The 16,267-nt window shown below is 34.9% G+C and overlaps 7 protein-coding genes across 7 annotated transcripts; 3 read left to right on the top strand and 4 right to left on the bottom strand.

Moving 5' to 3' along the window:
- Positions 1-31: 31 nt before the first annotated feature.
- On the bottom strand, positions 32-1,981 carry U1A (U1 small nuclear ribonucleoprotein A; the record flags this gene model as incomplete). Its single annotated transcript, XM_061305612.1, has 5 exons — positions 32-87; positions 385-556; positions 771-1,237; positions 1,585-1,806; positions 1,858-1,981. 5 exons carry the CDS (start codon positions 1,979-1,981, stop codon positions 32-34), a joined length of 1,041 nt encoding a protein of 346 aa, XP_061161740.1.
- Positions 1,982-2,121: 140 nt separating this feature from the next.
- On the top strand, positions 2,122-4,400 carry TpMuguga_03g02325 (RED-like protein N-terminal region family protein; the record flags this gene model as incomplete). Its single annotated transcript, XM_061305857.1, has 8 exons — positions 2,122-2,189; positions 2,225-2,269; positions 2,301-2,424; positions 3,098-3,352; positions 3,427-3,576; positions 3,757-3,817; positions 3,850-3,912; positions 4,033-4,400. 8 exons carry the CDS (start codon positions 2,122-2,124, stop codon positions 4,398-4,400), a joined length of 1,134 nt encoding a protein of 377 aa, XP_061161739.1.
- Positions 4,401-4,669: 269 nt separating this feature from the next.
- Positions 4,670-7,229, top strand: vha-15 (V-ATPase subunit H family protein; the record flags this gene model as incomplete). Its single annotated transcript, XM_061305611.1, has 9 exons — positions 4,670-4,943; positions 5,182-5,310; positions 5,496-5,624; positions 5,898-6,103; positions 6,324-6,410; positions 6,440-6,540; positions 6,692-6,756; positions 6,817-6,942; positions 7,057-7,229. The coding sequence occupies 9 exons, from the start codon at positions 4,670-4,672 to the stop codon at positions 7,227-7,229; spliced, it is 1,290 nt and encodes a 429-aa protein (XP_061160946.1).
- A 9-nt stretch (positions 7,230-7,238) lies between these two features.
- Positions 7,239-8,562, bottom strand: TpMuguga_03g00032 (uncharacterized protein). The gene has a single exon (XM_757958.2). The coding sequence runs from the start codon at positions 8,441-8,443 to the stop codon at positions 7,565-7,567; it is 879 nt and encodes a 292-aa protein (XP_763051.1). The 5' UTR covers positions 8,444-8,562; the 3' UTR covers positions 7,239-7,564.
- Positions 8,563-8,758: 196 nt separating this feature from the next.
- Positions 8,759-9,532, bottom strand: TpMuguga_03g00031 (uncharacterized protein; the record flags this gene model as incomplete). Its single annotated transcript, XM_757957.1, has 1 exon — positions 8,759-9,532. One exon carries the CDS (start codon positions 9,530-9,532, stop codon positions 8,759-8,761), a length of 774 nt encoding a protein of 257 aa, XP_763050.1.
- Positions 9,533-10,461: 929 nt separating this feature from the next.
- TpMuguga_03g00030 (uncharacterized protein) lies at positions 10,462-11,868 on the top strand (the record flags this gene model as incomplete). Its single annotated transcript, XM_757956.2, has 2 exons — positions 10,462-10,543; positions 10,655-11,868. The coding sequence occupies 2 exons, from the start codon at positions 10,462-10,464 to the stop codon at positions 11,866-11,868; spliced, it is 1,296 nt and encodes a 431-aa protein (XP_763049.2).
- A 54-nt stretch (positions 11,869-11,922) lies between these two features.
- On the bottom strand, positions 11,923-16,213 carry TpMuguga_03g02355 (uncharacterized protein; the record flags this gene model as incomplete). The annotated part of the gene is made up of 10 exons (XM_061305863.1): positions 11,923-11,980; positions 12,009-12,100; positions 12,269-12,742; positions 12,806-12,924; positions 12,954-12,995; positions 13,403-13,909; positions 13,939-13,998; positions 14,170-14,252; positions 14,477-16,066; positions 16,173-16,213. 10 exons carry the CDS (start codon positions 16,211-16,213, stop codon positions 11,923-11,925), a joined length of 3,066 nt encoding a protein of 1,021 aa, XP_061161738.1.
- Between the last annotated feature and the right edge of the window lie 54 nt (positions 16,214-16,267).

Here is a 16,267-nt window from a genome sequence, read left to right as displayed (position 1 = left end):
CAGTGTTTATACAGTAGTTAGTGGTTGTGGATTATTTGGCGAAGGAGATTTTGATTGGTTGACCGTTAAGTAATTTACCCTGGAGTACTAAAACAATGTAAGTGTGTAATTTAGTGTGTAATAGTGTGTAAGTGTATAAATAGTGTGTAGATATGTAAGAAGTGTATAAAAAAAGACACGTTAGTGTCGAAATAAGACACGGTAGTGTGTAAGTGTGTAAGAAATGTGTAAATGTGTAACTCTATGTGTGTAATAGTGTGTAAAAATGTGTGTAAAAAAGACACGATATTCTACAAATAAGACACGTTAGTGTGTAAAATACTATAAAAATGTGTAAAATACTATAGAAAATGTGTAAGAATGTGTAAGAGATGGGTAAAATACGTTGTAGAGCGTAATTGGAGTTGAATTCGTTATCGAAGTCGATGAATGCGACGTGTTTGGAGTTGATGAGTTTGGTTTCCACAAAGCCTGGCATGTGGTGGAACAAGTTATTCACGTCCTCGTGCGCTATCCCGTCCGGTAAATCCTCCACAAATAACACACGGTTCCGCCTCTACAACTTTTTTACACCATTATTACTTAGTTTATCTTACTATATACCCCTAGGGGGAGCTAATAATATAAGGGAGAGGGAGCTAATTAACTATATACCAAGTGTATTTCCTAGGGTAATTCCCTAGGGATTGTATAACTATTCCCTAGGGTATATTTCCTAGGGTTTAGGTAACTATTTACTAAGGTTATTTCCTAAGGTGTAGAGAACTAACGGTGATAGAAGGATCATCGGAGAAACCACCACTAAATCCCGTACTATACCCACTACTAAATCCTGTACTAACTCCCGTACTATATGAACTACTATGTCCACTACTATAGGCATTGTTGTAAGGAGTTAGAGTTTGGTACATTGGTACGCTCCCTTGTCCAGGGAGACTACCTTGCGATTCCATACTGAAACTATTATTCACCGGATCTGTAAATCCAAATGATTCCTTTCCACTGTTACTCATTGCATTGTTACTCATTGCATTGTTACTCACTGAGTTGTTACTCAGTGAATTATTACTGACTGAGTTGGAATACATTTGTTTGAGGATGAGTTCGCGTTGTAGTATTTGTCTGGGTTTCTTTGGACCCTTAGGCCTTGGCACAAACGTACCATCCGCCTTCGATACCACGTCACTCTTCTCCAACGCATAGTTTATCCTCATCACATGACCAAACAACTTATGCCCTAACACATTATTATACTGTAAATAGTGTAAATATGTGTAAATTAGTGTGTAAGAAATGTGCAAAATGTGTAAAAAAGACACAATAGTATCGAAATAAGACACATTAATGTGTAAACTGTATAATAGTGTGTAAAATAACTGTAAAATAAGTATTAGAATAGTGTAAATTTAAGCTAAAATATGCTTAAAATAAGCCTAAAATTAAGCTAAAATAACTGTAAAATAACGTAAAATTAAGGTAAAATAACCTAAACTTAAGGTAAAATAACTGTAAAATAACGTAAAATTAAGGTAAAATAACTGTAAAATAAGTGTAAGAATAGTGTAGAAATAGTGTGAAGAGTGCCTTGAAGTTCTTTTAAGGCTTCTGTGGCTGAGTTGATGTTATCGTAGATGACCCAGGCTTGGCCTCTTCTCCAGAACGATTTCATGGCCACAATTTGCAGAATTTTCCCGAATTTCCCGAACAATTCCACCAACTCCCGCTTCAAAATGTCGATTTTTATCCTGTCATTCAAGTTTTTCACGTACAACGTTTGGTTCGGAGGAATACTCGGGTCCGCCTCCACTAATTCAATTATTATACAATATAATTATTATTATATAATTATGTTATTACCTGGAGTAAGGGGAGTGAGAGGAGTAAGAGGAGTAAGAGGATTGAGAGGATTGAGGGGAGTGTTGTTTGGGATGGAAGACTGGCTAGGGAACATCCCAGGAGGAATCAAACCCAAAGTTGTCATGACAAAAATAATTAATTTTTTTTTCTAAATTTTTTTTCTAAAATTTTTAAATAAATAAATTAATTATTAAATAAATTTTTAAATAAATTTTTAAATAAATTATTGGATAAATTATTGGATAAATTATTGAATAAAAATTGATGAAGAGGGGTGAGATAAATTTAGTCTTGAGTAAGGTCGGGATTCCTCCGGCTTTACAGAAGAAAAGGTGAGTCCAATTTAACACTGTTGAAAATCTTTTAGAGTGGACAAACACAGGAGAAAACAACAGCCGAGACCAAGTGAACAGTAGGTAACTGGGGAAATAAAAATTATTCAGAGTTGAGGAGGGAAAGTACAGAAATCGAGCGTTGGAGAGGGCGCAGCTGAAGGAGGAATATAAAAAAGTTCAAGAGGAATTTGAACTACTAAGAACACAAACCGAACAAGAGTCACGATACATGGTAATTCACAATAATTAATTAATTATGCAATTATGTACTGAGGGGTAAATTAGTAATCATAAGGGGTAAATATGCAATTCTGAGGGGTAAATATGCAATTCTGAGGGGTAAATATGTAGTTTTGAACGGTAAACAATCAGGAAAATCCCCTCCGGGGACTTACCTAAGCCCTAAAAAACTACTCCTTGAGGTCTAAATAACCTCTAAATTACCTCTAAATACCATAAAATAGCCTTAAAATAGTACAAAACTAAGCTAAATAAGCCCTAAAATACGATAAATTTACCTTTAAAATACGATAAATTTACCTTTAAAATACGATAAATTTACCTTTAAAATATGCTTAAAATAGCTCTAAATTATACTTGAAATACTGGTCAAAAATAACTCCTAAAATACTGGTCAAAAATAACTCCTAAAATACTGGTCAAAAATAACTCCTAAAATACTGGTCAAAAATAACCCCTAATTGACCCCTAAATTACTTTAAATTAGTGTTAAAATACTTTAAATTAGTGTTAAAATACTTTAAATTAGTGTTAAATTACTTTAAATTAGTGTTAAATTACTTTAAATTAGTGTTAAATTACTTTAAATTAGTGTTAAATTACTTTAAATTAGTGTTAAATTACTTTAAATTAGTGTTAAATTACTTTAAATTAAGTTAATTTAGGGCGGTGACATAGAGTTTACGCATTTGGTCAAGGGACTGGACTACGCTCTGCTCGAAAAAATCAAGAAACAACTCAACTCCCAGAATACTACTGACACTGTAGATAGTGTAGCTGTAGACTCGGTGAATCAGGAGTTGGGAATTGGTTTTACGGAGTTTGGATTTTACCTGTACAAAACCTTCTTCTACCACACTAACATCAACAACATCAACTTCCAACAACGCCTAAACAATACCATACATCTTCTCAAACACGTAATCTCTCACTCACACTCTATCACTCACTCACTCTATCACACTATTACTCATTCTAATAACTAATTCCTTAGGGTAACAAACTCAGGATTCAAGGGGGTGCCGTGGTGTACAATTTTAATCTCGGGAATAATTACCAATTCCTTCCAAACATTACTATTAACGATTGTTTTACCATGGAACATCAGTCTACTCATGATAAAAGCTATATTACTACCCACAAGGTAATGGAATTAGTACAGTGAAATATACATATCTAATGTGAACTCCAAAGTCAAGCGGGAATTGGCCCGGATAGTAGTGAGGCGGGGGACCGCCACGGGGAGCTAATTTTACCTAACCATACAAATACTATACTAGATAATAGTATACTAGATAGTGGGAATGTAGTGAAAAATGAGTAGGAGTTGATGGAAGTATTGAGTTGGCATATGGAAAATAAGAGGAAGCGAAAACAAGACCGACGTAACCAATTAATCAGCCTAACTATTCTTCAGTTCCTTTCAGACCCACTAACACTGCTATCACAGGAGATAATTCTAACACCAGAGATACCTTAGGTAATTCTAACACTAGCAATAGTAATACTATAGAGAATACTGTAAATAATTCTAACACTAGTAATAGTAATAATATAGAGAATACTATAGAAACTGCAGGCATTGTGGATAATACTGTAGATACTGTAGAAAAGGATGAAGACATATATGAGGGGATAGGGAGTTATGATGGTACTGAGTTGAATGTGGAGCTATTGAACCCGTTGGAGGGACAAATATTCACAATAGAGCGGGAAGCTAAAACCTGTTACAAAGTACCGGAAAAACTTCTCAAACACAAAGCCACACTCACGCAACCGAATCAGCCAGACATAGAACTCGACTTTGACGATGATCAACAGAGCGAACTCAGTAATAAAAGTAAAAAGAGTAAAAGGGTAAAAAAGAGAAATTGGGACGAAATTGAGAAGATTATGAAGGATAAAAATCCTTCGTTAGATAACTTCAAAACCGCAGATTCCAAACCTCAAAACTTCAAATTCACATAATCCCACCTTTATTTCACTTTATTATTTTACATTATTATTGTGTTATTTTACATTATTATTGTGTTATTTTACATTATTATTGTGTTATTTTACATTATTATTTATTTATTTATGTGTTATTGGGGAGATTTCGGAATTTTAGTAAAAATTAATTTTTCTTAAAAATTTTAATTTATTTTAATTTTTTAATAATATTTTAATAATATTTTAATTAGTTTTTTTTAATTGTTAAAAATTTGGTCCATAATTTGATAGAACACTGTGAGAGGATGGAGCCGGAGATACTGAACAAGTTGATGTTGAGGAATAAGATAAATTATGACTTGGTGACGCCAGAGTATGAGGAGTGGCTTGTTACGGGCGCTTTGGACACGGAATCCGTGGAATTAATTAAACATTTCACCAGTCTAAACAGCCTAGAACGGGTTGAAATGGTTAAAAATGATCATTTAATACTTAAAATTCTTTTAAACGCTACGTACGCCACCGGGCCTGGATTACTACGACTCTACTCACTACAACATATACACGACATATGCCGAAGTAATTTTTCACACTATTAACTTATTTACCCAGTTAATAATACACCGACTCCCCGGAATTCGGAGTTATCATCATCTATTTAATTATTATATAGTATTAAATTATTGGTAGACTCCCCAAATATAGTAGTTGTGAACATTTAATTAATTATTAGTATAGTTAATTTTACCCCGACTCCCCGGAATTAGTAGTTAAGAGAGTTTACATGATTAAAACTACGGTAATAATGATTGTGTAGTTGATAATAATATATATAATATATTGTTGGAGATACTGAACCATCGTGACGTGTATTCGATTTACTACGACATTATCACGCACGAAAAAGATAAAAAAATCATACAAATCATTCTTTACCTTCTCACAGGTATTCATTACTCAACTTACTATATCATACTACTATGTAAAAAATACACCGACTCACCAGATATAGTAGTTATCATCGTTTACTTAACTTATCTATAGTAATATACTTAATAACTAATTTTACTCCGACTCCCCAGATATAGTAGTTATCACATTCTATTTACATAATTAGTAATAATTCTATAGGGTTTATAGCGTATAATAATAATAATATATTTAACAATGAGGAGATTGAGAATATAATCAACTTAATCTTAAAGTTAACCATCAACGATTACTCCAAACTATACTCACTCGCCAACATACTACAACTCAGTATACCACTTACCACACTATTTACCTAATTATACCCTTGAAATTTTACCCCGACTCCCCAAATACAGTAGCTATCACCATTTACTTAGCTATTACTATTATTATATAGTATTAAAATTTTACCCCGACTCCCCGGAATTAGTAGTTATCACATTCTACTTAACTTTATCTATACTAATATAAAAAATGGGTCGACTCCCGGGAATTAGTAGTTATCACATTCTACTTAACTTTATCTATACTAATATATAATACTATGAATAATGTGTTTAGGTCGTTATCACGAGTTGATAGAGAATGAGAGTGTGTTGGGGTTGATAAAGAGTAATTTGGACAAGGAAATCTTACCAAATGCGCAATACAAGGCGATTTTCTGCCTGTGGCTCGTCTCAAGAACTAATAAATACATCGAATTCTTCTACCAACAGAAACTCATACACCTCCTCTGCAATATTCTCTCCACAACCAAAATCGAAAAAGTTTCTCAACCAATTTACTTAATTATATAGTTAATTTTACACCGACTACCCGGAATTCGTAGTTATCAACATTTATTTAGCTATTACTATAGTTAATTTTACCCCGACTACCCAGATACAGTAGTTATCAACATTTATTTAGCTGTTACTATAGTTAATTTTACCCCGACTCCCCAGATACAGTAGTTATGGAAATTTACTTAACAATAATGAATGATAGATAATAAGGATAAGTTTGTTGTTGTTTAAGAATTTGTTGAATAATATAAACTGTTTGCAAGTGATTGTCGAGTATAACATTATCAACGTACGTTGTAACGAGTTTACGTTTTTCAGGCGTTAACACTACTACTGTATGATAAGTGGAACGATAGCGAACTCTACGATAACCTCCAAAAACTACACATCCAACTCGAAAACAAATTAATCAAGTTTAGGTATACTACTATATTTAGTAGTTAAAAATGGGTCGACTCCCCAGAATTAGTAGTTATCAACTTCTACTTAGATATTACTATAGTTAATTTTTACCCCGACTCCCCGGAATTAGTAGTTATGAGAGTTTGCTTAATTATAGTATGATTGTAGTAATTATGAGCGCTATTGTAACGAGTTGAACAGTGGAATACTCAAATGGTCAATTCTACACTCAGGTACTACTTACCCCATTGACTATTGTAAACTCGTGTAAACGTTAACATTGTGAATTGTAGAGAAATTTTGGATGTTGCATAATGAGAAGTTTGAGCAGGACGAGTTTGTGAACATTTCCAAACTCATCAACCTCCTCTACACCTCTGACGATCCCACCACTATCTCTATCGCACTCTATGATCTTGGTACTACACACACTATTTTACTCCTATACAACAGCATTACAATTATTTACTCTTATACAACAGTATTACAATATTTACACTATTTATATATACAACACGTTGATGATGGTATAGGGGAGTTTTTTAGGTTGTATAGGAACAGTAGGAACATAAGTAAGAAATTCAAGGTGAAGGATAAGATATTAGAGTTAATAACTCATAAAAACAGAGACATCTCACGACAAGCCATGCTATGCATACAAAAACTCATGGTACAAAATTGGCAACAAGTCAATCCCAATCCATAACCATACTCACCACAATATCGCATACTCTACAATATTTAATATATTATTCTGTATATTAGTTATGTGTAATTAGCTCCCTATGGCAGTCCCCCGCCTCACTACTATCCGGGCCAATTCCCGCTTGACTTTGCCTTTCACCCGGAATGTGTACTACTCACTCCACTATATTGACTTACTGTAGTATTAATATTGTAATAAACTGTGGTATAATAATAGTATAATTAGCTCCCTTTGGCAGTCCCCCGCCTCACTACTATCCGGGCCAATTTACGCTTGACTTTGGAGTTCACATGGGATCCATACTATCCACTGTACTATCCATGCTGAGTTTGGATTTACTTTAGTATTGGTCTGTTTTTCCTTGTCCTATGTCTTCTGTGTAAGAATTGATGATTTCTATACAGTTGAAACCGCAAGAATTCAACGGCGTTGGTGTAGGAATTTCCAAACCCAAGCTCGGTTGAGAAGAATTTATACTTTCTAACGCCAGAGTCGACGAATTTTACCACCCACGAACTCGTCTTAACATCGAAAAATATACCACGAACACCACTCAAATTACAGTCCGGCTGTAATTTCACATTGTAATTTATCACATCCCGAGTGACAACACTATGATTAGTGTTACCGTCCATAGTTTTACCATCGGTGGTTTCAGTGTGGGTATGAAATTTCTCGATTATTTTGTTGTATCTTTGTGTGTAGTATTGTGTCATTTGTCTGGCGAAGTTGAGGGCTTTGGCTTTGGCGAGTTCGAATTTATTCCCATTGGCTCTGAATCCTCTGAACACTTGCGTGCCTTGTTTATAATAAAATACCAAAAACTTCTTCAGGACGGGGTCATAAATTACATTACCCCGGGCATTTTGTACCAGTCTGATCCTCAATTTTCTCCTCTTTTTAGGCCAAAAAAGCTCTAATCGGCGGCCTAAGGAGTGTTGGATTCGTCTGGGCTCTTTCTTAGACTTGCGCCTTTTTAACCCACGCTGACGCCCAGCGAAGTTTTTTTTCTGAATTAACAAATGATTTAACTCATTGAGAGAATTTTGAGTGAAATTGGCGTAAAAATTACTTTTCGAATGGATCCCAGGAAAAGTTGAAATTCTCCTGAAATTATTATAAAATAATTTGTTAACATTGGAATTAATTAAATTTCTTGTTAATTTAGGGAAATTAAGCGGAGTTATTGAACTTCTGAGCAGAATCTCAAACATTACACACAAAATCACATATTTTACAAAATTAACAAATAAAATTAATTAATTAAATTAATTTAAATAATTTAAAATAATTTAAAATTAGTGAAATTAAAATTTAAGAAAATTTTATCTTAGGGTGTGGAACCTCGGTCATGAGGATTTTACCTGATCCTAGCGTAATTTACTGAATCTCCCTAATTAACCCAAATCCCAGGAATTAACCCTTAAACCCCTTAATTAACCCTTAATTAACCCTGGATTACCCAGGAATAACGTGAATTACCCCGTAATAACGTGGGCTAGTGTGGACTAAACCCGGATTACAGTGGATTAGCCCAAGTCTTCTGGAATGTTACCAACGTAGGTGGTGGTGGTTTTGACGTAATTTACGACACTTCCTTGTATATTAGCCTCGGTATTAATGTCGTAGTAGTTTTTATTCCTCTTACCGTTTTTGAGAAAGCTTGTCACAGTCACGTGTACCTTGTTATCTTCCACGGGTTTGAAGACTGTGGACCTGTAAACACAGTTGTGGAACGTGGACTCTACGAGGTTAGCTCCATAATTAACCACGCCCAGCATTACAAACGCTTTAAAAATGTCAGAGACAAATACTTCAACAGTGCCGTTGGGATGACTCCTGGTGTCTACGTAAAGTGGTAACGAGTTCAAATCTGCCAAGTTAACTGTCACGGCCTGTTTAATATTTTCTATAAAAAAAGAAACTTCGGGCGTTTTAATCAGTTCTACGTATTCGTACTTGTCTCCTACGCCAGTGTGGTAGGATACGATTTCTACTATTTCCAGCTCATGCTTGATTATGGTGTGGATAATACGCCTGTTAACCAATGTTTTAGCGCCAAAATAGACTAAATTAATGCCTCTAATTAGGTTATTAATGACAATGTCAGTGTGGCCAACCCTGAGTCCAGAGAAGATATAAGAGTCGTAACAGCCAGGATGGTAAAGTTTATGGATTTGATGACCTATTTCACCGTCTAATCTTAGGTCTACAGGTATTAACAGGGCCTGCTCAGCCTCCTCATCAACCCTCACCAAATCAACGCCTTTACATAATATTAATATTAAACATATCAATTTCATTATTTTACACAGTTTAGTAAGGATTTTAACACTTTAATAGTATATATTAAAACTTAAAAATTGTAATCTTCTCAGTACAAAGGTTATGAGATTGATCTGATATTTGGAGATTTATTGATAAATTTCAGTTTTGTCACGTATTAATTAGGGAGTTAGATCATGAAAAGAGTTGTAAATACATGAAATGAAGAGGAATGAAATAATGTAAAGTTTGTAAGGTTGATCTTTTAACGGTAGATCACAAGTTGTAGATCTAAAATAGATCTAATTTTTCACATAATTTTAACATAAAAACGCAATTTTATAACTTAGTATAAGTAATTTAAGCTCATGTAATATTAAATTTATATGTTTTAACAGGAATTAAATATTTAAATTGGGTAGAGTCTGGTGATTTTACACTTCACAACTGAGTTATTCCAACGTTTAATTAACCTTTTAATCTATTTTACCGCTTTAAATTAGAATAATTAGAGATTAGTTGGTGGTAAATTAGAAAATCCAGCTGAACCAAAGTAACAAGTGTTATAATAAATGACAAATCCCGAACCATTCTCGTTTATCTCAAGTTATTAATAGTTAAAATGAAGATAAATTAACATAATATACTTTATACACTGTGTATAATACTATAGTATACATAAACCCAGACACGTAGTATATATACCATATATACTTTTTACTAATACTACTTTACATATACATGTGTATATACATACAGTATAATGTATACAGTATAATATATAATATGTGTAATATAAGTAATAGTATGTAACATGATAAAAAGTTAAATAATGTGAATATAACGCAATAAAATGTAATATTAAGTTAAATAAAGGTGAATTAATTAATATTTTACAGTGTTAAAATCTTGGGTTTGAGGTGTGAGTAATTTTTAACTCATTTTAAATTAATAATGACAAAATTGTATGGAATTTTATTCTTTAAACAAATTCTTAAATTTAAGCTCAATTTTTCTCATAATTTCACTCAAAACTGTTCTATCACATGGTATCTCTCCAACACTAAAATACCACCAGTTTTCTTACTATTTACCCTATTATTTACCGTTATAATAATTATTTATAATTAATTTTAAGGGTTAATTAATGAAAATCATAGAAGGAAGTCACACATCTGGCCATTCTTTCAACTTATCGCAGCTTAACATTCCTTCCAAATCACCCAAATTTACCCGGTCAAATAAATCTAAAATCTTTAAAATAGTAAATTTCCACCGTGCGGGACTGGAATCTCGTAAAAAATTATCTTTTCTGTACAATATAAACACCCCTCGAACTTACGACACATTTGAAAATATATTTAACACAACTGAAAAACATGTTAAAGGCCTGTGTATGACAAGGAAGGTGAGGTATGGTTACAGGTACAACTCTGAAAAGGTCCGTAAAAAGGGCACTGTGCGGAGTAAGATTTACTTTGACATGTGGAAGGACAAGAACCCTTACTACGTAATTCATAAATTTTTATACGAAAATGACCCTGACAACAAGAACTTTAACTACGACATTGACTTGGCCCGGAAAGTCAAGTGTAAAAGGAACATTTTCGCCCATTACAAGAAGGACAACAAGCTCAGGTTTTTCTGGTACGCCTCGCGGAAAAACTACGCCAAAGGACCCGTCAGTAGATATATTAACTTTGCTCTTGATAGGAATGAGTTCAGGTTCAGTAAACTCCACAGCTATTTCCACATCCTACCCTACGTACACCAACACTACAAAGATGACCCCAGGTACATCTACTTCATGAACCGGTTCCTCGGAAGACACGGCAGAATCGCACAGTTTAAACGGATGCTCAGGGGGATCTCCGATAACACTACTGATTCCAGTGGTAACACTACTGTAAACTCTGGTAATAATGTAAATAGTGCTGAGAGTGCTGGTACGGAGGATAGTCCAGAAGCAGCAAATAATACTATAAAGAAATGGTACAGTAGAGACATAACGTGGAAAGAAGTAATAGCAAAGGGTAAAAGGGAGGAGGAGGAGTTGTATAGTAAATTTTCAGCGGATCCAATTAGGATAGACTTGGGCAATGGCAGGAGTTTCACGGTGAAGCCAGACGGTTTCAAAGTGCACGGCGAGTACTATTCCAAGATCAATAAGAAGAACAGAGCCACTCCTTATGATATTTATAGTCCGTTTCTACGTACTAAACACTCTTCGAGACGGAGAAGGTACCGCGAGAAGATCCCACTGGACCCCAGTCTAAGGTTTAAAACCAGACGCGAACGCATCCTACACAACGCCAAAAACAGAAATGTCAAAGATTTCATACAAAAATACATCAAAAAACCGCCAAAAAAATAATAATTTTATACCAATAATTTTATACACTTGACTATATTAGAAAGTGTGATGAGATTATTTATTGAGTGTCATGGACTTTTGTAGTAGAATTAACGATTCGTTGATTAGTTTTCTGAAACAATTGACTTAATTGTGTTTACCTGTATCTGTCATTGGTTACAATTGTTTTAGCTATTTCCAAGCATTTAGGGATCTTCAACATCTGTATTATGTCCACATTCTTATACAGTTTCTACACAATATTAATACTATAATTAGTTGGAATAGTACAGTGAGTAATACATATTCCGGATGAAAACCAAAGTCAAGCGACAATTGGCCCGGATAGTAGTGAGGCGGGGGACTGCCAAGGGGAGCTAATTACATATAACTAATATACTACAGTAAATAAAGTTAATACGTTTGTGGACTGAATTTTGGCTAAAATCCTTAGTAACAGTTTATCGTGGTTCTTCTCAAATATGTTAATATTACTCAAATACTTGTTTATCTCATTCTTGTCCATAGTATGACCAGTGTTTTCCGCAGAGTTCTCAGATTGTATATACCAATAGTTGTAGAGTTGTATGATGTTGATGATGTATTGTAGTTGGTTGATGTTGATATTTTGTAGGTATCTTAGTTCGTCGTAGATGTCGATGTTGTTCTCGAGGATACTCTCTGGTACTTGGAGCTTAGTGTTGATGAAGACGCTACTGTCAATGCCGATGGAGGCGCCTTCAGTTCTCAAATTTCCGCCCTTGTGAGTGTTGATTATCGTATTCGTCTCAGTGTTGAGAGTTATGCTCAAGTTATGCAAAGTGTACCCAAAGAAGTTTATGTTCTTACCACAGTTCGGATAACGCTCACCACTCCTCAGCTTTATATAATACAACTACAACACATTAAGCATATTTTAGTCAATTATGTATAGTAAACTAAGTAAGTATGTGGATACGTTGAAATTATTGATGTAGAGTGGGTAGTAGTTGGAGTTGATGTTGGTGGTGGGAATCCACTCCAAAATGTCATTGTTGTTAATATTCTTAATATTATTAATCAGGAGCCACAGCTTGTCTACAAATTGTTATCCAGCAGGAACTTACATTTACTGTCCATATACCACAACACATACTCATTACTCAGGCCTATATAATATTACTCTAGCGGTATATCTACTATGAACCACAAGGTTAAGGAGGAATTGGCCCGGATAGTACCGGGCCACTATCTACCACAATACTATAGTAAAGTTAGTTAGAATAGAGCAATTGGTATGTATACAATCCGTGTGAACTCCAAAGTCAAGCGACAATTGGCCCGGATAGTAGTGAGGCGGGGGACTGCCAAGGGGAGCTAATTAACTATATTACTATACTACAGTTTACTATAATATAAATAGTTATATAGTTAGGATAGTACAGTGGTAAATATGTATCCCATATGAAAGCCAATGTCAAGCGACAATTGGCCCGGATAGTAGTGAGGAGGGGGACTGCCATAGGGAGCTATTTACCTAATTACCTAACTGAATAATATACTTAAGATATTATACCGATGTGTTTGATGTGTGTGTGATTGAGAATGAGTAGATCATTGTATAGAGTAATAATTTTAAGTGTGTTGTTATGAGTTAAACCTTTGATCCCGTTAATCCATAGGATATTCACATTATAAACTGTGTCGTGTGTGTTTGTTATTATCTGCGTCACCACTACTAACATGTTCCTGTTAGTCAGTAGTGACACTATTGTACCCTTTAACTTTGATACATTTAGTAACATGTTATTCCTAGTCAATATGTAAAGAATGTTCAAGTGGGTGACTACGGCGATGTAGTTTGATGAGATGGAAACAGCTTTAATCTCCTCATTAGGGAATCTACGGTCCCAATTCTCGTTATTATTATACAAATTATAATAATACACCACCCCAACCTTTTTCTGCACATTGTCAACCGGAACATCGGATATACCATCCCGTGTAATGTCTTGTGTGTGGTCTTGAGTATCTTTGGGATGTGAGGAGAAGATGTTAGTGCCACAAACAAGCCCATCGAGATCTGAAGATAGTATTACTATAGTTACTTACGTAGAGAAGCCATTTGACAGCTGAAACGATCAACCTTTTTAATATACCCACTCAAAGGCCCTGCACATTATTTAACACGTAATCAGCGGTAAATTAGTGTGTAACTGTAACTATGTGTGTGTAAAATACTATTAGTGTGTGTAAAAAAGACACGTTAGTGTCGAAATAAGACACAGTAATGTGTATGTGTGTATGTGTGTAAGTGTGTAAGAATGTGTAAGAGGTGTGTACCTGAGAAGAGGTAGATTTGTAGGTTATTATTTTCGAGGTTATTTTGCTTACTTATGTGGCCGTACTCGTTCCAAAACAAACACCTAAACAGCCAATCTAACCCTTAATATACTAATTTTACCCCTTAACTAGTAATAAAAGTGTGTAAAAATGTGTAAAAAACTGAAATTAGTGTGTAAAAATGTGTAATAGTGTGTAATTTAGTGTGTAAGAATGTGTAAAAAAGACACGATATTCTGTAAATAAGACACGTTGGTGTGTAAATGTGTAAGAATGTGTAAGAAGTGTGTAACTGAGTGGTTAGTACCATTGTTTGAATTGATCGTTGGGTTTTGGGCAGAGTCCTGGTGTTAGTATTTTATGTTCTTTGGGCATTGCCAGGTATTCCAACTGCTTTACTTTCCTCTTTAACTTCTTCATCTCACTCACCAAATACATCAAATTCTCCGTGCCGTACTGGTTATAAGAGTAATTCTCAATGTCATACTCTCCCTCTCCCATCTCTCCCACATCTACATCTCCATCAGTTCCAGTCCCTGTGGTTGCGGTTTCTTTATCTTGGGAGGCTTTGGAGAGTTGAGAGTTACTCTCCATAGAATCGTCCATAGTGTGGACAGTAGTGTGGACGGTGGTGTGAGTTGGCGGATCCTCAAACTCCACCGCCTCCAAATCCAAAAACCGCTTCCTCCTTATACTCTTCAACTTCTTATATCTCTCCTCTTCTTTCTCTTTTTCCTCTTTTTCTTCTAAATTTCTCTTTGCAGTTCCAGTGTCCGTTACATCCTCAGTGACATTCTCAGAATTGTTCACATTGTGTAGTACAAGTTTATCATCTTGAAGTTGTAATTTTACGCTGTGGACCAGATTGTGATTGTCAAACAGGAGCAAACTCATGTCATCACACAACACACACACATTATATCGTAAATCACCACTCTGGCCCTCTGTAGTACTGACTAAATCCATCTGTTTGAGAGTGATAACAGTGTTTACGGTGTCGTAATCGTAGATGACAACTGTGTACTCCGTGTCAATGGTGAGAACTAGGTTAATATCTGAGACCGTTTGAAAGTTGAAGAAAGTCACATTTAGTACGGGTGTAAACTTGTACAAGCTCAGCTTGTTCAAAAACGTATATAACAACTCCTCCTTATACAGTAAAAATACCAACTTATTTGACACTAAAATGTTTTTTAAACCCGATGTGCTAATGTCAATTAGTTGTTCCATGTGACTATCGTCCAGGTGTGGGTCTGGGCTGTGTAAACAATTGGACAGAAAGAGCTCGTCAACGGTGAGTAAACACAGTGAATTCTCCAGGACTAGTAATAACTTATCCTGTGACGTGCATACGCTAAAGTGTAACACATTGTCATGGAGCTTAACAGTCCTGTCCCTGGACCAACTTAACAAATATAACACACCTCCCAGAACATAGAAACTATACCAGTCATTCACTCTAATCGTAGATACCAATACTCTTTCTCCAGTTTCTATAGTTTCCACATTCTCAGTTTCTACAGTTTCCACAGTGTCTCCAACATTCTCAGTTTCTCCAGTGTGTTCTACAGTAACATTCTGAGGGTAAGTGGTAGAAAGGATGTGATGATGAAAATGGTATTTTAGTTGAGTGTCGTGTTTGAGTAGGACGATGAAGCCGTTGGAGAGGAACACAGTGACAAAGATGTCGGAAACCTCTGACTTATTTCTCAAACTTTCAGATTTAGTAACTCTGTTAGTGTTGTTGGAGTATGTGGAGAGTGCGAGAATGTTGAAATTGTCAATTTTGGTGTTAAAATCAACGTCGGAGAGGACGTCAGAGAGGTTAAAAGATTGCTCAGACTTGTCCCTAAAGTTGTAAAAAAACAACTCCGAACCCCTCCCAAACACTAAAAATCTACAAATCAATTAATTATTAGATAATTTATCAGTAAAATAATGTGAATTAATGTGTAAAAAGGTGTGAATAATGTGTAAAATTAATGTAATAATGTGTAAAATACTGTTTGGAGATGGAATAAAGAGATGGATTTGGTGTTTCCATTTAGTGGTGGATTTGGCAAATTAATGTGAAATGTTAAAAGCGCAAATGTGCTAA

This window comes from Theileria parva (genome assembly GCF_000165365.1).
Source record: "Theileria parva strain Muguga chromosome 3 map unlocalized ctg_530, whole genome shotgun sequence".
NCBI classification, from domain to species: domain Eukaryota; phylum Apicomplexa; class Aconoidasida; order Piroplasmida; family Theileriidae; genus Theileria; species Theileria parva.
Note: the sequence above shows the minus strand (reverse complement) of the source record. Positions and strands in the feature narration are given on the sequence as shown.

Bases quoted from the DNA above. Each gene is read 5' to 3' on its own strand.
- TpMuguga_03g00032 (XM_757958.2), bottom strand. From the start codon at position 8,443: ATGTTTGAGATTCTGCTCAGAAGTTCAATAACTCCGCTTAATTTCCCT.